General features: G+C 39.8%; 1 protein-coding gene across 2 annotated transcripts in view; it reads right to left on the reverse strand.

Moving 5' to 3' along the window:
- Window positions 1-3,312: 3,312 nt before the first annotated feature.
- Window positions 3,313-22,227, reverse strand: part of PROKR1 (prokineticin receptor 1) — a 30,539-nt gene continuing 11,624 nt past the window's right edge. For both annotated transcript variants that reach the window (XM_082356397.1, XM_082356396.1), the window contains one exon: window positions 3,313-20,907. In XM_082356397.1, the coding sequence (XP_082212523.1) occupies window positions 20,211-20,907 (697 nt within the window). In that variant the 3' untranslated portion in view covers window positions 3,313-20,210. The remainder of the gene's footprint in view (window positions 20,908-22,227) is intronic.

A 22,227-nucleotide genomic window follows, 5' to 3' on the forward strand; every position in this document is an offset into this window, starting at 1 on the left:
GCTTCTGAGGAATACGGCTTCTGGAAAGCTCTGTGATTAACCTACCCTCCCCAAAGCAGACACTCTGTCCTTCCACCCCACTCCAGCCCCTGACAAAAAGCCATTCCCAGGATTTCTCTTCTCACTTACTTGCAGTAGAGGAAAAAACAATGAACCAAGGGTTACAAAATCGGATTCTTATCCCAAAACTCAGCTAGCTGTGTGATCTTTGCCTAAGTGATTAACCTCCCGGGAGTGTTTCCTCCACTGAAAAATGAGGGGATTGGGCCAGGTGGTCTCTGAAGATCCCTTCCAACTTTGAAACTTGAAGAAATAACACAAGTCACGTGGAATAAAGGAATTTTTATGACAAAGTTTTCAAGCTTTAGATTCAGCAGTGATGCAGAATGCAAACCAAATGGCCAGTTGGAAGGAAATAGCTTCCAAGAAGTGGTATTGATAAGCACTTAATTTTCATACCAGACTTAGATTTCATATAAGCATTATCAAGTCCCTTACTTAGAAAGTGACGCCAATTTTAGCTACAGTTACAAGATTGATTTCAGTATAAAATTTCACATAAAATCTATTTCTTCTAATTACTGATATCTGCTCTGCCCAGTAGTTAAGAGACAATGGATATGTGGTCTTTTCTCCAACAGTCCGAGGTTTATTTAAAATTAATAAACAGAAAATAATAGCTTAATAAATATCTTTGAATAAATGAATAATATGAACAAGTGACATTTTCTTTTTTTTCTTTTTTCTTTTTTTTTTAATCAGTCACCAATTTTATACACATCAGTGTATACATGTCAATCCCAATCGCCCAATTCAGCACACCACCATATGAAGCATCTTTTCTGACCACAACTTTATGAGATTAGAAATGAATTACAAGGAAAAAAACGTAAAAAACACAAACACATGGAGGCTAAACAATACGTTACTAAATAAGCAAGAGATCACTGAAGAAATCAAAAAGGAAATCAAAAAATACCTAGAGACAAATGACAATGAAAACACGACGATCCAAAACCTATGGGAGGCAGCAAAAGCAGTTCTAAGAGGGAAGTTTATAGCTATACAAGCCTACCTAAAGAAACAAGAAAAATCTCAAGTAAACAATCTAACCTTACACCTAAAGGAACTAGAGAAAGAAGAACAAACAAAACCCAAAGTTAGCAGAAGGAAAGAAATCATAAAGATCAGAGCGGAAATAAATGAAATAGAAACAAAGAAAACAATAGCAAAGATCAATAAAACTAAAAGCTGGTTCTTTGAGAAGGTAAACAAAATTGATACGCCATTAGCCAGACTCATCAAGAAAAAGAGGGAGAGGATGCAAATCAATAAAATTTAAAATGAAAAAGAAGTTACAACAGAAACTGCAGAAATACAAAGCATCCTAAGAGACTACTACAAGCAACTCTATGCCAATAAAATGGACAACCTGGAAGAAATGGACAAATTCTTAGAAAGGTATAACCTTCCAAGACCGAACCAGGAAGAAATAGAAAATATGAACAGATCAATCACAAGTAATGAAATTGAAACTGTGGTTAAAAATCTTCCAACAAACAAAAGTCCAGGACCAGATGGCTTCACAGGTGAATTCTATCAAACATTTAGAGAAGAGTTAGCACCCATCCTTCTCAAACTCTTCCAAAAAATTGCAGAGGAAGGAACACTCCCAAACTCATTCTATGAGGCCACCATCACCCTGCTACCAAAGCCAGACAAAGATACTACAAAAAAAGAAAATTACAGACCAATATCACTGATGAATATAGATGCAAAAATCCTCAACAAAATACTAGCAAACAGAATCCAACAACACATTAAAAGGATCATACACCATGATCAAGTGGGATTTATCCCAGGGATGCAAGAATTCTTCAATATATGCAAATCAATGAATGTGATACACCACATTAACAAATTGAAGAATAAAAACCATATGATCATGTCAATAGATTCACAAAAAGCTTTTGACAAAATTCAACACCGATTTATGATAAAAACTCTCCAGAAAGTAGGCATAGAGGAAACCTACCTCAGCATAATAAAGGCCATATATGACAAACCCACAGTAAACATCCTTCTCAATGGTGAAAAACTGAAAGCATTTCCTCTAAGATCAGGAACGAGACAAGGATGTCCACTCTCACCACTATTATTCAACATAGTTCTGGAAGTCCTAGCCACGGCATTCAGAGAAGAAAAAGAAATAAAAGGAATACAAACTGGAGAAGAAGAAGTAAAACTGTCACTGTTTGCAGATGACATGATACTATACATCGAGAATCCTGAAAATGCCACCAGAAAACTACTAGAGCTAATCAATGAATTTGGTAAAGTTGCAGGATACAAAATTAATGCACAGAAATCTCTGGCATTCCTATACACTAATGATGAAAAATCTGAAAGAGAAATTAAGGAAACACTCCCATTTACCATTGCAACAAAAAGAATAAAATACCTAGGAATAAACCTACCTAGGGAGACAAAAGACCTGTATGCAGAAAACTCTAAGACACTGATGAAAGAAATTAAAGGTGATGCCAACAGATGGAGAGATATACCATGTTCTTGGATTGGAAGAATCAATATTGTGAAAATGACTATACTACCCAAAACAATCTACAGATTCAATGCAATCCCTATCAAATTACCAATGGCATTTTTTAACGGAACTAGAACAAAAAAATCTTAAAATTTGTATGGAGACACAAAAGACCCCAAATAGCCAAAGAGGTTTTGAGGGAAAAAAACGGAGCTGGAGGAATCAGACTCCCTGACTTCAGACTATACTATAAAGCTACAGTAATCATGACAATATGGTACTGGCACAAAAACAGAAACATAGATCAATGGAACAAGATAGAAAGCCCAAAGATAAACCCATGCACCTATGGTCAACTAATCTATGACAAAGGAGGCAAGGATATACAATGGAGAAAAGACAGTCTCTTCAATAAGTGGTGCTGGGAAAACTGGACAGCTAAATGTAAAAGAATGAAATTAGAACACTCCCTAACACCATACACAAAAATAAACTCAAAATGGATTAGAGACCTAAATGTAAGACCAGACACTATAAAACCCTTAGAGGAAAACATAGGAAGAACATTCTATGACATAAATCATAGCAAGATCTTTTTTGATCCACCCCCAAGAGTAATGGAAATAAAAACAAAAATAAACAAATGGGACCTAATGAAACTTCAAAGCTTTTGCACAGCAAAGGAAACCATAAACAAGACGAAAAGACAACCCTCAGAATGGGAGAAAATATTTGCAAACAAATCAACGGACAAAGAATTAATATATATAAACAGCTCATGCAGCTCAATATTAAAGAAACAAACAAGCCAATCCAAAAATGGGCAGAAGACCTAAATAGACATTTCTCCAAAGAAGATATACAGATGGCCAAGAAGCACATGAAAAGCTGCTCAACATGACTCATTATTAGAGAAATGCAAATCAAAACTACAATGAGGTATCACCTCACACCAGTTAGTATGGGCATCATCAGAAAATCTACAAACAACAAATGCTGGAGAGGGTGTGGAGAAAAGGGAACCCTCTTGCACTGTTGGTGGGAATGTAAATTGATACAGCCACTATGGAGGACAGTATGAAGGTTCCTTAAAAAACTAAAAATAGAATTACCATATGACCCAGCAATCCCACTACTGGGCATATACCCAGAGAAAACCATAATTCAAAAAGACACATGCACCCCAATGTTCATTGCAGCACTATTTACAATAGCCAGGTCATGGAAACAACCTAAATGCCCATTGACAGACGAATGGATAAAGAAGTGGTGGTACATATATACAATGGAATATTACTCAGCCATAAAAAGGAACGAAATTGAGTCATTTGTTGAGACGTGGATGGATCTAGAGACTGTCATACAGAGTGAAGTAAGTCAGAAAGAGAAAAACAAATATCACATATTAACGCATGTATGTGGAACCTAGAAAAATGGTGCAGATGAACTGGTTTGCAGGGCAGAAGTTGAGACGCAGATGTAGAGAACAAACGTATGGACACCAAGGGGGGAAAGCGCGTGGGGGTGGGGATGGTGGTGTGATGAATTGGGCGATTGGGATTGACATGTATACACTGATGTGTATAAAATTGATGACTAATAAGAACCTGCTGTATAAAAAAATAAATAAAATAAAATTCAAAAATTCCAAAAAAAAGAATCCCCAGACAGTTGAGGAGATCATCTAACAATTAGACCAAAGCAAATAAAAAAAATAAGAGCTGAGCCTTACTGAGCACATATGTGAGCTAGGCACTATTCTAAGTACTTTATATGTATTTACTCATTTAACCCTTCTAACCAACATTTGAGTTAATACTATTGTTATCTCCATTGAAATAAAAAAAACAAAACAAAACATTAAGTCACTTGTCCAAGGTCACACAGGTAGTAAGTGGGGAAGCTGTTATTTCAACCAGGCAATCTGGCTTAAATCTATGCTGTTAATCACAAAGCCAATAATAATAATAATAAATAAAATAAAACACACTTGTTAGTAATAAAGACAATTCAGAGAAAACAGAATTTCAAAAAGTAATAATAATATCCTCTATAATACAAGAGAAGAAATTTTATCTAAGAAAACAAGAAAAGAATGCTGTTAAATGGAATATTAAGAGAACAAAAAGAATCTTCTTAGAAATTAAAAATATGGAAACATACTCCTTAGAATGGAAGTCTTCCAGAAACTAGAGCAAGTCATAGCTTTGTAGCTGGTCTCTCAGCTTCCAAACATGACCCACTCTCTCTAGATTATTCTCAATGCAATGGGCAGAGTGCTTAATTTTAAATGCTAATTTAGAGCCACATTAATTCCTCGCTTAAAACTTACCAGCAAACTTCCATCACAGCTAGGATAAAATTCACACTTACTGTGGCCTGTGAAGTCCTGCATGATCTGGTGTATGGCCTCCTCACCAATGTCAACTCTGGCCATTTCCTCCTTACTCATTCCAGCCACACTAGCCTCTTGCTGTTCATCTCACATCTCACCAAGCTTGCTCCTACCTCAGGGACTTTGCCCTTGCTTGCTCCTCTGCTTGTAAAGCTCTTCTCCCAGATCTTGACAGAACTGGTTTCTTCATTTCACGTCTCCGAGAAGCCGAGCTATCCCTGAACTCCCAACCTAAACCACCTCCAAATCCTTTCTGCCTTATTCCATGAATTGTCACTTGCCGTCCCTTTACCCTGCTCTACTTTTTTTTAAAAATAACATTTGCTACTATCAGAAATTATATGTTTATGCATGTGCTCTTATTTGTTTGTTTGTTTGATTGGTTGATCGAGACTATAAGCTCCATGAGGGCTAGAACTTTGCCTTATTCACTGCTGAATCTCCCACACCTACATGGTCCTGGTACAGAGTAGCATTAAAGAGAGACTTGTTAAATAATGAATAAATGTTAGATGGTAAAAACAATGATTCCAAATGCAGTGACTGTTTTTATAGAATCCCTGGATTTTCAATCTGCAAAATAAGAAAGTACAAGTTTGTGCAAAACAAAGGAAATTGATTTCATTTTTTTTATGCCCACAAGCCCTGGAGTCAGTAGCTGCAGACATCACACTTAGGCTGAGCAATGTGCTCTGACATTTATTCTATCAGCCCCAGAGGTACCTCCCTTCTGGCAGAGCCTCAGGCACAAAAGGGGAGCAACACAGCACTTCTGTTAGCTAAGTATGTAAACAAGCCAGCTGCTCCCTCTGCTTGTTATCTGCCAATAAATAAAATGCTTCCACTGGGACACACCGAGGAAGAAGCATTCTCAGTTCCAAATGAGCTGAACTCTCCAGAAAAGTGATTCTTTTTTTTTTTTTTTTTTTAATATTATTACAATCTCTCTCCCGTGAGTTTGTTTTTTTTTTAATTTATTTATTTTATTTATTTTTGGCTGTGTTGGGTCTTCGTTTCTGTGCGAGGGCTTTCTCTAGTTGCGGCGAGAGGGGGCCACTCTCTTCATCACGGTGCGCGGGCCTCTCACTGTCGCGACCTCTCTTGTTGCGGAGCACAAGCTCCAGACGCGCAGGCTCAGTAGTTGTGGCTCACGGGCATGTGGGATCCTCTCAGACCAGGGCTCGAACCCGTGTCCCCTGCATTGGCAGGCAGATTCTCAACCACTGTGCCACCAGGGAAGCCCCTTTTTTTTTTTTTTAATTGAGGTATAGTTGATGTACAATATTATACAAGTTTCAAGTGTACAACAGTAATTCACAGTTTTTAAGGTTATACTCTATTTATAGTTATTATAAAATATTGGCTATATTTCCCATGTTGTACTATATGTCCTTGTAGCTTATTTATTTTATACACAGTAGTTTGTACCTCTTAATCCCCTACCCCTATCTTGCCCCTCCCCGTTCCCTCTCCCCACTGGTAACCATTAGTTTGTCCTCTATATCTGTGAGTCTGCTTCTTTTTTGTTGTATTCACTAGTTTGTTTTATTTTTTAGATTCTACATATAAGTGATAGCATACAGTATTTGTCTTTCTCTGTCTGAATTATTTTACTTAAGCATAATACCCCCCAAGTCCATCCATGTTGTCGCAAATGGCAAAATTTCATTCTTTTTATGGCTGAGTAGTATTCCATTTTATATATATACCACATTTTCTTTATCCATTTATCTGTTGATAGACACTTAAGTTGCTTCCATATCTTGGCTACTGTAAATAAGGCAACTATGAACATTGGGATGCATGTATGTTTTCAAATTAGTGTTTTCATTTTTTTCGAACCCAGGAGTGGAATTGCTGGATCATATGGTAGCTCTATTTTTAGTTTTTTGAGAAACCTCCATACTGTTTTCCATAGTGGCTGTATCAATTTACATTCCCACCCACAGTGGACAAGAGTTCCTCTTTCCAGGTTCTTGACTGGAAGCTCAAGGAAAATTCTTTGGAGGAAGAAGAGACCAGTTGATCTGCCTTTTCACAGCTGGGCAGGTTTCTCTCAGCTCCAAATCATAAGGAGGAGGACGGATTTTCTTTAAACCATGAAGGAGGCTTTTCTGAGAAGAACATTTATTTAGACTGTCAACTCCTATGGAATATCTCCATTGTAATAAGGGGTAGAGAGAGGACAAGAAAGAAATTCAGTGGTAATCAGAATATCTCATTAACCACAATAATAATCTCACTCCCCAAAAATGTCCCCCAAGGAAGGCCTTGGCAACCATCTTCAGCCTGACATGCAGGGTTGACAACTGGAGCCTACAATCCAACAGCAAAGGGAACCCAGAGTTGAGGGCCTGGCATTGAGAAGGCAGCAAGACCTACACTGGAGTTCCCACAAACTAATTCTAGAAGCAGATCTGTGGTTGTAGGCAGGGGGGAATGTGGGTAGAAAAGTGAAGTCTCCAGGCAGCAATCTTAAGGAGAGTTTTGGTATCATCTAACAGTTCTGGAGATCAGAAGTCCAAAAATCAGTTTTACTGGGCTAAAGTCACGGTGTCGGCAGGGCTGACTCTAGAGGAGAATCTATTTCCTCGAATTTTTCAGCTTCTAGTGGCCTTGGCTTGTGACCCCTTCCCCAGCTCCAAAGCACGTGACTCCAATCTCGGCTTCCATGGTCTCAGCACCACCTTTTCTCCCTCTGCTTCCCACTTATAAGGACATCTGTGGTTACATTAGGGCCCACCTGAATAATCCAAGATTGCTGCCTTATCTCACAATCCTTGACTAAGTCACTTCTGCAAGGTCCCATCTGCTATATAAAGTATTCACAGGCTCCAGGTATTCAGACCTGGATATCTTTGGGGCCATTGTTCAGCCTATCACAATATATAAAGTAAATTATATATACTCATTAGAAGATGGAAGGAATGAAAAGTGCCCATTAAATTGAGAAGGCATATTGAGAGCAAAAAATGAGGAAGGCAGCTCCATATAATCAATGGATTCATTTATTATAGAGTAACTTACGCATAGGGTGGGATTGGAATCCAGCGGACAACAATCTGGAAGCATTTGCAGCTGCACTCCGCACCACTAAGGGGCCGTGGGGACAATATTATAGTTAACCCAGGAGATGGGGGTAGGTGCTTGGAAATAGGAAGTGTATTCCTAAATAAAAATTAGTGAATGGGTAACTAATCTCGTGGGTGCTGGGAATATGTCAGTGAAGGTTTTCATCATTGTTTGGGCATGAACAGGGCAGAGAGGCCACCTGATCTAATGATTAAACAATATCATTTAACTACAAAGCCCTCGACCAGAGAGAAGTGATTTACTGCACAGTACAGTCCTGGGTAAGGGCAGCAAAAGGACAGGAGAACCTGTAAGGGCCCAAGATGGTATCAGTTCTGCTAACAGCCATGCGGCACTATATATGTATAGTATATATAATACCCACTCCTTGTTCATTGTTCATGGAGAAGACACCATTACCTGACTTTTGATGCTTCAGACTGAGATAAATTTGGTTTTCATAATGTAATTCAATATATCATTGGTAAGACTGTGTCCTTACAACCAAAAGGGATCTTCTCCCCCAACAACAGACACACCCCAAGTGTGGATTGTGAACAATCAATCCCTAAACTAGGTGTTCATTTTTAGTAGAGGTGTGTGTATACTTTCCCCAAGGGCTTACTAACTGAAAATCACATTTTCAAGACCACATATAAGGGCCAACTGCTCCTTACCTCCCTCTGGATGAAAGGAATTAGGCTTCCTGGCACATGTCACAAGGTGTACTACCGGTAACTCCCAAGCATTAAAGACTGAAAAACTCAGATTTTGAGAAATATTAATAAACTACTGGATGAGAGATGAGAAAATTCTGCCAAAGGAAACGCATGTAGCCTGGTCCTAGACAGGAGGAGTGAGGACGTTCCTCTCTCTCTGATGTTGAGAGACTTCGGGAGAGGCAGACAAGCCACTACAACATACAGGCCATCTGGAGCCCCCTTGTGGAGGGGCACAGCCTACAGACTTGAGCAACTGTTGATGCAGACTGTGGACATGAGATGCCTGGCTGAAGTGATGAGCAACAACCAAGAAGAAATTTGTGAGACCTACACCTTCCTTGGGGAGCCTCAGTAATACTTAGAAAGAGGGTTACACATCAGGACTTCCCGCTGTTATGGACAGGTGACAACGTAATGACAATTACATTAAGCAAATGTGATGTCACTGCACTCTAACAATTGGGGGAGGGGTGTACCTATTTGGTTTGGTGATAGGTTGCCATGGATATACTGACTGACTCTTGAGGACGTTTTATCTGAAAACCTGACCTCCCCCTTGGGGTCCAAAAGTTCTTTTACATGTCTGGAGGTACACCTAGAACGAGGTATGGCTTGCTTTACAAACTGCCATTTTAAGAGTCTATAGACATATTTTTCTTGTGGGAATCCAAAAATAATCACACTAAAATTCAAATACCTATTCTAATTCAAGGATTCTATAAATTTCTGTGTATGTTCAGATGAAGATGACCTTCTTTGTCCCATATTTTTTCAATGCTATTAAAAAACAAAATGTACTCATTAGACTGTGTATTATTTATTGATGCTCAAACTGCTCTTCCTTGAAGTTCACAGAAGATTTTGGTCTGCCCACTTCCTAAATAAAAAGGTCAGAGCTAGAGGCATACATTTTATTTTTTGTTTGTTTGTTTTTTTAATTTTATTTATTTATTTATTTTTGGCTGCACTGGGTCTTCGTTGCTGCGTGTGGGCTTTCTCTAGTTATGGCGAGTGGGGGCTACTCTTCGTTGCGGTGCGCAGGCTTCAGTAGTTGTGGCACGTGGGCTCAGTAGTTGTGGCTCGTGGGCTCTAGAGCACAGGCTCAGTAGTTGTGGCACATGGGCCTAGTTGCTCCGCAGCATGTGGGATCTTCCTGGACCAGGACTCGAACCCGTGTCCCCTGCATTGGCAGGCAGATTCTTAACCACTGTGTCACCAGGGAAGTCCTAGAGACATACATTTTAATGCCTCATGCTGAGAACTGTTCTAAACCTGGGTTTCTGCAAGCTTAATTCCCAATAAAAACAAATATCTATTAATTTTAGCTTTCTGGTGTAAATAATTCAGAGAGCCCAAGTTTGAAACAGAATCATGGGTGCTCAATTCTTTTCTATCCACAGCCTCAGAGATCCCATCTTGGTGGCCAGTTTGAGATCTTTTCTAATTAGCAGTGTGGAGAAGCTGACAGCTCCATTGGACATTGGATCCACCTGCCCTGTCTGTTGTCTTTTGGCTTTAGAGTCGAGGAAAAAAACTCAAAAACTTTGTGCGTTTAGATAGAATTCTCATTACAATGCAGCTAAAAGGTGGAGTGCTTGTCCTCAGACACTCCTCCATACAAAGGTAGACATAGAGGGGAAAAAAGGGAAGATCAGATAGGGTAGTGTCATCTCAATATTATTCAGAGGTATCCCTTCCAATCCTTGGCCTTGTAGTTTTAAATACAAAGGTGGAAGAGACCTTACAAGTTTACAAGATAATGCATCCTAGTGACTTCATATGCTGAAACCAAACCAGCTTGGTTTTGAACCATAGTCTGACCACAGGACAAGTGACCCTCAGCAACAATATTACCACCCATCTCATTGGGTTATGTGGGTTAAATAAAATCATGCTTGTAAAGTGCTTAATAGAGTCACAGAGGCATTGATTGACTAGAACTAATAGTATAGTATATTATTATTACTACTACTACTACTATATTCCATATCACAGTAGCCAAAAAGAACATTTAAGCAATTCTTATTCTTAAAAAGAAAAGCTTGCCTATGGTAAAGAGGATGCACCTTGAAGTCAGGTGTAAATTTTTCCTCATATGTGTGGTTCAGATTAAATTAGAATTGTTCAGATTCTGTTTTTATTAAGGTACTAATATGCTGGAGAATGTTGAAATCCTGTTCATGTAGTTTGACAATGTAACCTCCATTGAGAAGATGGGCATTGGAAGACAAAATGTAGTCAGAGCTAGCTGATACTGAGCCCTTCTGGAGGCAAAGTTAAGTAGGAACAGACTTCCTTAAACGGTGACTTAAATCAGAAGGCAGTTTACCTTTACCTCACTTAGGAGAAGTGTAGAGATAGTCCAGTGTTGGAATGGACACCACAGAGTTACTATGGGCCCATTACCCTTTCAGCTCTCTGGTCCGCCATGCCTATAGTGCAAGCTTTATTTTCATTGTCCAAGATGGCTGCTGGAGCCATCACATCTCATTCTAAACAACAGAATTTTGAAAAGGAAAGAGAAAGACATTTTCCCCCTTTGTAGGGAAATAAGTTCTATACTTTCATATCTTTCCTTCTAGGTTTTACTGGTCACACACTCATCCTTAACAGTGAGGGAGTCTGGGAAATATAGTCTTTACTCTGAAATAAAAATTTGGTTCCCTTACTAAGGAAAAAGAAGATATTGGTGAGTTGAAGGCAGCTAAAATTTCCAGTCACACTAAATTCATTCTTCTTCTCTGAATATTCTCTCTCTCTCCCTTTTCATTCCTGGTTTTTTCCTTTTTTTTTATTTCTCAACGTTCATTCTACTTTTCTCTCTGTATTCTGTAATTTCAACTTCATCCATTTCAAAGACTTCAATTGCCAAGTTTGTGTGAGGCTAGGAAGGTGTTAAGCCAGCTTGTCTGTGGTCCATTTCTCTCCCTATTATCAGAAGAATGCTCCCGAGGCGCAAAGGCAGGTGGTCCAGTCTAATCTCCTTGTAAACCTGTTGATCACTGGATCTTCTGGAATCAATTAGTGATTTTATGTGAAAAGAGTCCTTATCAGTAAAATTCTCTTAGCAGGATATCGCTGTTTCAGGATTACTTATGTTAAATAAAACTAGAGTCTGTGCATTTATGAGTCGGGACCTCTAAAAGAGTCAGAAAATCCCTGTGATGATCTGTGTTTAAAAAAAAAAAAGAGTTATTTCAGAATTTAAATATCCCCCTACCCAGTGAGGTGACACACTAATCTCATTTAGAGACCTCATATTTTATTTGGGGGCAAAGAGTAGGTCTGATATGGGAAGAAAGGACCTAGGTAGCCACCAGATTGTCCTAGAAAATCCCTCCTTTACCTAAGCCTCTGGATTTCTTGAGACTTGAGATTGTTAGTAAACCTTGATACTGAAAAAGAGCTCTAATCTGTGAGTCTAATTTGACAATCCGATCCTTTGTGATAGTTCAGTGTGAATGGTAGCCACACCTGTCTAACTTCCGGTTATCTCCTAAATTCCTCCCCAATATTCCTAACAACTTGCTGGATATAGCTAAATATTTTATCAGTACCTCAAAATCAATATATCTGATAATAAACTTCTTATCTGCCCCCTTAAACCAGTTCCTGCTCCTGAATTTCCAGTCACCCAACCTCAAAACATCAGTATCATCCCTTCCAGCTCCTCCTTCCTTATCTCCAGTAACACTTTAAAACCTTCACTCCATCCATCTCTTCTTTTGTATTTTTACTCCCTTCTAATGACCTATCTTGTTCTGGTTCTTCTGACAAAAATCCTTCCAACATATTAACCTTTCAATAGTACTCTTTGACACATACAAAGGACTTTTAGGGAAACATGGTAAAGGAGACATAGGATCATAAACCTAATGATATATATCTCAACCTCATACATATATATGTATGTATATATATATGTGTGTGTGTAGATAGATAGATAGATATAGTGTATCCTTTAAAAGTGGTACTATGAACAAAATGAGTAGATGAAATTTTGAAGAATCATACAAATATTTCCCACTTTGAAGGAAGCACATACTGTGTGTGGGAGGTAGACATCTTAGAGAAACAAACTAAAAATTCCTTTATGGGTTAAAAGCCTTTTCCCAATACTATGTATGATGACATACCAGAAATGAGGAAAATTGCCAGGATTCACCATTTTCTTTTTCACCAACTGGGAAGAAGTCAAGAGAGGTTTGAAGAATGACCACCCCAGGTTAATATATCCAAGAACAAAAAGTGACTTAGCAAAATGGAAAGAGAAAATTAAAAGTCAGACAAGAACTTGTTTTGGCCTCTTATGGGGTGGGTGATCCATAAGAGATATGCATGATCCCCTTCTTCTTCTAGAATTCATAGTGCTGTGACTGATACTCTACCAGCTAGGGAATTACCAGGAAGAAGGGGGTTGGGGAGGGGGGGTTGTCCTTAATAAAGCACAGGCTTGTAATGGTACAGACAGGGCTAAGAAGAACCAACCAGGGGTAGTGAGCTCCCTAAGGCCAGCAACAAAGGCAACCAGGGTCTCCCCTAGGCCTAAAGGAAAAGGGGAGGAGCAGTACCCAAGGGGACCAACAGCTATAGAAGGTGGCCCTGCCATCTGGAAAGTTGGGAGTCAACTGAATAAATCCCCATCTTCAGTCTGTTTTATCCTCTGACCTTCTGTTTGTGCCTGCCATTGACAATCCAACAAGAAGCTAGAGGAAAACACAGTATACAGTTTACCAATGGTATAATCCAAAAGTCAGTCTCTTGGGTTCTAGAACAGGCTAGAGAGAGGAGTCAGAGAAGCAAAGAAGAAATATCCTGCAAGAAAGCCTCAAGTTCTCTTTATTTTCCCACCGAATGACTGGGAGAGGAGGAAGAGAAGTAGATGGGGAAAAAATCAGATGAAATTAAGAATAATTAATTTAGGGAAGATTATCATTGAAGAAAGTGAAGTTCAATAGCTCTCCCTGAGTTGAGGGAACAATCCAAAATCCAAGGGAAGGATGGGCACCTGTCTAGCAAGAGTGAATCCCAGGATAAGACTTTAAATAAAATAAGAGAGGACTTCTCTTGTGGCACAGTGGTTAAGAATCCACCTGCCAACGCAGGGGACATGGGTACGATCCCTGGTCCAGGAAGATCCTACATGCCGCGGAGCAACTAAGCCCATGCACCACAACCACTGAGCCTGCGCTCTAGAGCCCGCAAGTCACAACTACTGAGTCCAAGTGCCACAACTACTGAAGCCCATGCGCCTACAGCCCATGCTCCACAACAAGAGAAGCCACTGCAATGAGAAGCCCGTGCACCGCAACAAAGAGTAGCCCCCGCTCGCCACAACTAGAGAAAGCCCACGCACAAAAATGAAGACCCAATGCAGCCAAAAATAAATAAATAAATTTATTTTTTAAATAAATTAATTAATAAAATAAAATAAAGTAATAGAAAAAAGAACCAGCCCACCAATCATGGCTACAAATAGTCCTTACTTTCCATCCTCAGCAAAGCAGACCATGGAGCACAAACTATCTAGTTGAAGCTCAGATGGAAGAAACTAACAGAGAGGTCATAGAATCAAGGGAAATTCACCTGTACGGTATTCGGGCAGTAGGGCTGTTTCTGCCCAAGGTGAGTAAAATGAAAAGAAAAAAACAGGACAAGAGTGCACATTTATGCAAAAAACAAAGGACAAAAGAAAGGAAGAAAGAGGAAAAGAGAAGAAAAAGAAAGAGATCCTGCAAAAGAGAGATGAATAGTCTACTCTGGAAGAAATAAATATCACAGTAAACAAAAGGAAATAAATGCAACAAATGCTGGAAATCTTAAGTATATAAAGAGAATATGGAAACCCTGAACCAAGAAATACATTTGTCAAACATAATGAAATAAAACAAAATATTTCAGAGCTAAAGATATTTTACACTTTCAACCAAGAGTAAAGCTCCACTCAGAGAAAAATTCACTCCCTTAATCACTTACAAGACACAAGAAAGAATAAAAATAAAAGAAATGTATACTCAACTCAAGAAGATATGAAAGGGGCCAACAATATTAAAATGAGGAAAGCGGAACCAAAATAATTAATATAAGAACAGAAAGTAACAAACAAGAAGAGAAGCAAAGCAGTTGACTTGATAAGTAAATATGCCTTGTGATTTCCAGCAACCAAATGCCCAGTCTCCTTGAGACCAATCATTAAGGGACAAGAGCTGGAATTGTGTCTTTTTTTTTAAATTTTTGACTGCGTTGTGTGTTCTTTGCTGCGTGCGGGCTTTCTCTAGTTGTGGCGAGCAGGGGTTACTCTTCGTTGTGGTGTGCAGACTTCTCATTGCAGTGGCTTCTCTTGTTGCAGAGCATGGGCTCCAGGTGTGCAGGCTTCAGTAGTAGTGGCACGCGGGCTCAGTAGTTGTGGCGCATGGGCTTAGTTGCCCCGCAGCATGTGGGATCTTCCCGGACCAGGGCTCGAACCCGTGTCCCCTGCATTGGCAGGCGGATTCTTAACCACTGTGCCACCAGGGAAGCCCTGGAATTGTGTCTTATTCATTTTGTAACATCACAGTCTAAGACAATATATGATTGTTAAATAATTGTGTGAAAGAGTCCGGAGTGTCCAGGTTATAAGGAGAGAGACCATCTCTGGCTTCTTGAATGAATTTTTGCCACATGGATGAGGGCTGGGACCACTGAGAAGGCACAGAATAGAGAGTGGGTGAACCACAAGGCCTCCAGAGGCATCTTTATAAGAAAAGTGCCCAACAAAGACCTGTTGACTTAATTCCATTCACATGTGTGCGACTCTTCCTTCCTGCCATCTCCATCTCTACCCGTGCCCACTCCAGGCTGTGCTTGCCTTGGCCTCCCTCCAGGCATGTGTTCTTAACCAGTTCAGGGGCCATAAACACAGATGGAAAAAAATGTATGGTTATTCTCACTAACCTGTAACTAAACTTTAGCATTTCTTGCTATTATGACATAGGTGACAAACCAATCTAGTATTAGCAGTCCCTGAAACTGTCCCCAGGAGAAATGACAGATATTTTATACTACATTGCAGTTTGGGAAGAGATCTCAAAATGTCAATCACATTCATCACTGCTTCAAAATTATGGTAGTTATTAGCCTTGATCTTAATCTTATAATTTAAGGCCTTAAATAAAGGTTTTACATAAAGAAATTTAATATAAATATTCACACAGTCATACTATCAACTTTTAAAATACCTTGATAAGTGTATGTCCATATAATTGATTTCTTTGGCATCCCTATGTATTTTATTTAATACATTCAAAAACATTGTTTTTCATGAATATGAATTTCACTAGATGCCAAAAGCACCCATGACACTCAAAGGTTAAGGACTCTGCATCAGGGTAAACTGCTGAGGGTGAATAAATCTTCTCAGAGGAGAAAAAATAAAAGTGGGACTTGTGCCATTCTCAGGTTTTGAGAAAAATCTAATTAACTTAAGAGACGATTTATCACTTAATGATTGGACTGAAGGAGGCAGACATTTATTTGGTTTATTAGCAAGCACGTGGAAGACCTAGGAAAATCATTTAAAGGCTACAGCACAGAATGATCACAAGCTTGAGCCCTAGAGTGGAACTTCTTCGGTTCAAATCTCAGCACACTGTTCATTCCTTGCATGACTTTGAGTAGCACTCTGAGCTGAGACTCGGTTTCCTCATCTGTAAAATGAGTCATACTAGCCCCCACCTCTCCCCCTGCCTTGGAGGGCTTTTGTAAGGACTGTGCAAGACTCTACATATTGTGGAGGCCCCTCATTGTTGGTATTAAAGTCAACCAAATGTGTTTTCAACAACTTCCTCCTCCGCATCTTTTTTTTTAATTTTTTCCCCTAATGATGAGATGCGTTCCTCACTCCATCATACAGACCAGCTTCCCAAGACTACTTTCTGTCTCTCCTTCTCTCCTCCCCCTCCTTCCATCAGAACTCACTCTCAGATAAGGCTGCAATATTACTTACATCTCTGAGTGTTATTCAGTTACCTCTTCTAGGGATGGCAATCCTATCATTGGGTGAGAAGCCTTTTCCCCCGGCAAAAATCAATTTTGGTCTCCCGAAGCAGATAAAGGTAATACTTCTCTTCCCATGTGGAGTGCTTGCCCTCTGCTTCTCTAACCCCACTTGTCCTGTTCAAGTCTGACCTTGTTCACAAAGCTCCTCACCTCTCACCTTCACTTCTGATGCCACTGAACTCTGAACACATACGCTTGCCCTCCATCTGGACACCCAGCCAAGCCTGTTTTCTTTCTCTCTCTCCTCTGCTTTTCTAGGGCAGGGCAGCTGTCCTCAGGGACAGGGGCCTGCTATCTTTTCTTTTATGTTCCTAGGGATCCCCAACTAAGCATTTAAAGAAAGAGCAGCTGTAAACATTTTTTAGGAGTTCTTCCCTAAAACCTCCAGATCTCCATGTATGTGCTACGAGTTCCCAGTGGTAGGATGAGTGAAACTTATCTTGCAAAAGGAACCAGGAATGTTTCTGCTAAACTCTTTAAGGGTCTCCAGAGAAGGGCCAGACTGGAGATGAAGAGTCATCTCAAGGATTCTTGGAAAGGATCTTTCTCTTTCCAAGATTAATGCTCCTGCACCCATGTATGCTGTGGTAGAAAAACTCTGGACTGAGCTTTGGGGTATAACCCTGGCTCTTACAGTGACCAGATATGTGACCTTGAACTTCTCTTCCCCTCTCTGGGCTTCAGTTTCATTACCTGTAATATGAATGATTGGAATTTGATATTCTTACACTCTAGGAAGGAGAGCTGGACTCATTCTTTCGTGGACACATTCCAACATTTATCATATTTTTCAAGAAACAGGACCTGTGTTCATAATTTTCTGTCAATCTCACAAATCCTTCAGCATTCTTTTCCACAATGAGCATGGAACTTGTTCGATGCTTGAGGGCTTGCTGTGGTGATTGCCATTCCCATAATGTCTTTGATTTAAGAAGTTATTTTTTAAATGTGTACTCACTCATTAGGCAAAACCTCCCAAAATTTTGTTCAAAACCTGCCCTTCTCTTTTACTTTAGTTCAGGAGATGGTTTGATTTTATAAAATAATGTTTTTATTCTTCTGTATTGGACAATGTGCATATCCCTTTGCATGCATTAGGGAACAGAAAAGAAATACATAAGCACAAGTGCCACCTTGTTGGGTTTTCCACCAGTTTTGGGGAAGCCATTGGCTGGCCAGTCCACCGCTCAGTTTAATGAATCAGCCACTAATCTGAAAGAGGCGTGGTACCCTAGGTTCATCTCCTGGCTCACTTTCCACATGCAGACATTGAGCCTGTTCAAAGGTTTAGCTTTAGTTAATGTAACAGGCATAAAGTGGTCCTCAGATTTCCAGTCTTGGCACTCAAATGCTATGGTTTTACCAAAGCAGACTTATAGGAAGAAAATATAAATCACTTAAATCTCTTTAAGATGGAGAGAAGTTTGTAGGCAAGAAGAACATGAAATAGTATTATTCTCAGAACTTGTATGATCATGGAATCAGCATCTATTCAGTGCTCACTCAGAAAACCATCACACTGTAACTTGGAAAAGGATGGGGGAGAGCAGATACTACAGGAACACTATGGTCAATGATTGTATATATAGATTTTTTAATTTCACTTGATAACAGCACTTTCATTCACTGTACAATCACGAACAGACACAATATCTAGAAATATTATAGACAGGCAAACAAGTGAAAATTTGATATTTTAGGCTGAAAATCAGAAAGAGGTTTGGTTGTCAGATATAAAAATCTCCCATTTAATACAGTCAACTCCTGTTTAGCATTCCTAATGGAAAAGATGAACATGACAACAAATTATATCATTTTATTATTGTTCAGTCCAAAAACTAACTTTCCTAATTTTAGAATACAATCTGTGATTTTATTTTAAAAAAATAAGAAGAAGAAGAATTACCTTCCAAAGCATGTTGGCTTTAGGCTAATATTTTAATTAGTTTTTATCCTCTGAGAGTATTCCGGTTAAACCATAGGGTAAGTCTGCTGGATGATGAATAAGAAGAAATAAATAGGTTTTTGAAATGTGTCTTCCAGGGAAATACAGTAACTATTAGAAAAATAAACTTTGCTGTCAATAAAGAGTTGACTATGTTTGGAGGGGGAAACACCATACACATGTCACTTAAATTATAGATGTACTGTACATTATAGATGTACTGCTCTAGAATTATTTAAGAAGTAAAGGACAAATCTGCTCTATAGCTATACACCCTCATGAAAATAAAACCAGACTATGAAACAAGTATCACATAGCCCAGATTCACGCTGGTTAGGAACAGTCATGGTTGACACTTCCATGATCACAAAGATGCTCTGATTCTGAAGTTTCTAAAAGCTCATCTTCTGCCTGGAGACCAAGCTACCATCTCCTTTTATAATTCTGCCACCAAATTTCACTACCTTGTTGTACCATCATGTTATTAGGCACATAATGCATACATAGCAGGGCTAAGAGGAGCAAGGGAATATTCACACAAAGAATAATGAAACGGGGAGATGGTGAGGTTTCTAGATACATAAGCTAAGGTGACAAGTCTTTCCTTCTCCAGGGCACTACACACAGCTGTTAGTCCATTCTTTTGATTACTTGCATGGTTGAAAGAGTTTTCCCATATATTATCTCATTGGCTCTTCACAACCACCCCATTGGTAGCTATCACAGGTATCATCTTTGTCCCCACCAAGAGGCTTTACCCAGGTCCACACAGGTGATGGAGCCAAGGCTGGATCAGGTCTTCTGATCCCAAAGTTCCAAATTCAAAACACCAAACAAAGGAGGTGGATTAGAAAGAGGGACGAGCCCTCAGTAAGCCTGTAGAGTCACTGAATCTCATTGTTGGGTCCCCCCCCCCACCAACAATTTGTATGTTCCTTTCTTTCCTGGGTGCCCAGGGTGAGAATCAGGACCAAGGATGAGAAGAGAAAGTTGCAGAAAGAGCCAGAAGCCTGCTTTGTATTCTTGCCCCAGCCCTGCAAATGTTAGGAGTGAACTCAAGCTTAAGAACAATCCCAGAGATGGGCTACATCAGTGTCTGATGAGTAACTTAGATGGTCCAGAGAGACCCTCACCCTACAGACACATGTACCACAGTCTTAGATGCCTACTCAGGCTCCCTTCTGGAAACCCCATTATTCCAGGCTATCTCCCAACATTTTTCTTGGTTTAATCATTACTTCTTTTTGCCTATTAAATATCGTCAACATATATAGGTTTCACCAGTGCCTACTCTTTGCACAAACTAGATGTTCAATGAATGTCGGCCACTGGTGATGGCGTCTAATCACACCAGTTTTAGAGATTCTGAGCTCCCTGAACACAGTGTTGACATATTTGTCCATTTGCTTTGCCCTATGCAGCAAACCAAGTGTTCTTGGTTGATAGCATGTACCTAAGCACACTGCTCAGGGTTCCAAAGGTCCTGATCTGGGGTTATTTCAGGATGATGCAGTCCACCTCTTCAGTGGCAGGCACCCCCGTGGTTTTGAGGTCAAGGTCCCCACTGGACTTACTCCCACTGTAAGAAGGCTTCCAGTGGAGCAGCATGATCTTCTTGAAGTACTTGATGGTGTTGTTCTTGACGGTCACGAAGCACACGGTGTTGACCATGCTGTTGCTCATGGCGATGCACTCAACCACATAGAAGATCGTGAGGTAGTGCTTCTCCTTCACAAACACAGTGGGGAAGAAGTCACGCACAATGGTAAAGCCGTAGAAGGGCGCCCAGCACAGCACGTAGGCGGTGAGGATGCACATGAGCACCAGGACCGTCTTCCGGCGGCAGCGCAGCCGCTTCCGGATCTGCTCAGTCTGGAAACCAGGGACAGCCTTGAACCAGAGTTCCCGGGAGATCCTGGCATAGCACAGGGTCATGGTGACCACCGGGCCCACAAACTCAATGCTGAAGATGAAGAGGAAGTATGACTTGTAGTAGATCTGCTGGTCCACTGGCCAGATCTGGCCGCAGAAGATCTTCTCCTGGCTCTTGACAATGATGAGGACCGTTTCAGTGGTGAAGTAGGCTGACGGTATGGCAATGAGGATGGACACCATCCACACCAAGGCAATCAAGCCAGTGGCTGTTTGATACTTCATGCGGGGTCTCAGTGGGTGGACAATGGCCAGATATCTAGGACAAGGACACAAATGGGATCAACCACTGTGGTAAGGAAGTGCTGGAGGAGGACGTTATTTTTACAACATTGAGGCACAATCAAATGGTAGGTGTAGAGGGAAAGAGCAGTGCTATATGGGCTTCCAGGAAAGGCAGACTTGAATGCCAGCTCCAGCTCCACCTCTTATAGCTGTGCAACCTCAGGCAAGTTTTTTTTTTTTTTTAATTGAAGTATAGTTGATTTACAATGTTGTGTTAATTTCTGCTGTACAGCAAAGTGATTCAGTTTTATATATATATATATATATATATATTCTTTTTCATATTCTTTACATTATGGTTTATTCCAGGATATTGAATATAGTTCCCTATATACAGTAGGACCTTGTTGTTTATCCATTCTATATGTAAAAGTTTGCATCTGCTAATCCCAAACTCCCAATCCATCCTTCCCACACCCCGCCACCCACCCCTTGGCAAACACAAGTCTGTTGTCTATATCTGCGAGTCTCTTCTGTTTCTGTTTCATAGATAAGCTCATTTGTGTCATAGTTTAGATTCTACATATAAGTGATATCATATGGTATTTGTCTTTCTCTTACATAGTCACTTACTATGATAGTCTCTAGGTCCATCCATGCTGCTGCAAATGGCATTATTTCATTTTCTTATGGCTGAGTAATATTCCATTGTATGTATATACCACATCTTCTTTATCCATTCATCTGTCAATGGACATTTAGGTTGTTTCCATGTCTTGGCTATTGTGAATAGTGCTGCTGTGAACATAGGGGTGCATTTATCTTTTCAAATTAGAGTTTTGTCTGGATATATGCCCAGGACAGGCAAGTTATGTTTAATCTCTCTGAATCTCAATTTCCTTATCTGCAAAAGTTTTTTTGTTTGTTTGTTTTTAAAGATTAAATGTGCCAATATAGACACAATTTCTGGCACAGTTTAAAACACGGTATATACTCAATAAATGGTAACTATTATTATTAAATGTAGTAATAACATCTCCTATCGGTTTCTAGCCTGGCACTGTTCCCAGGTCCTTCCTGTTTTCAGGGCCATTCATCCTAATTACCCAACAGCTTAGAGCTAAAAGGACCTGATAATTCCAAAGAGTTGTTGGGAGGATTTGCCCTTTCTGATAGAAACAGTGGGCAAAGTTTTGCCTTCATTCCACATTTTTAAAAACATTGCTCTGCATGCAAAGGTGGAGGAAAAGCATGTGACCATTTATCTTACTTTTCAGGTTGAAAAATGGAGCTTAGTGAGAGATGAGTGACTTTCTCAAGGTCAAATACCACAGGACTCTCGATAGAAAACATT

This window comes from Balaenoptera borealis (assembly GCF_965194805.1).
Source record: "Balaenoptera borealis genome assembly, chromosome: 15".
In the NCBI taxonomy this organism is placed as follows: Eukaryota; Metazoa; Chordata; class Mammalia; order Artiodactyla; family Balaenopteridae; genus Balaenoptera; species Balaenoptera borealis.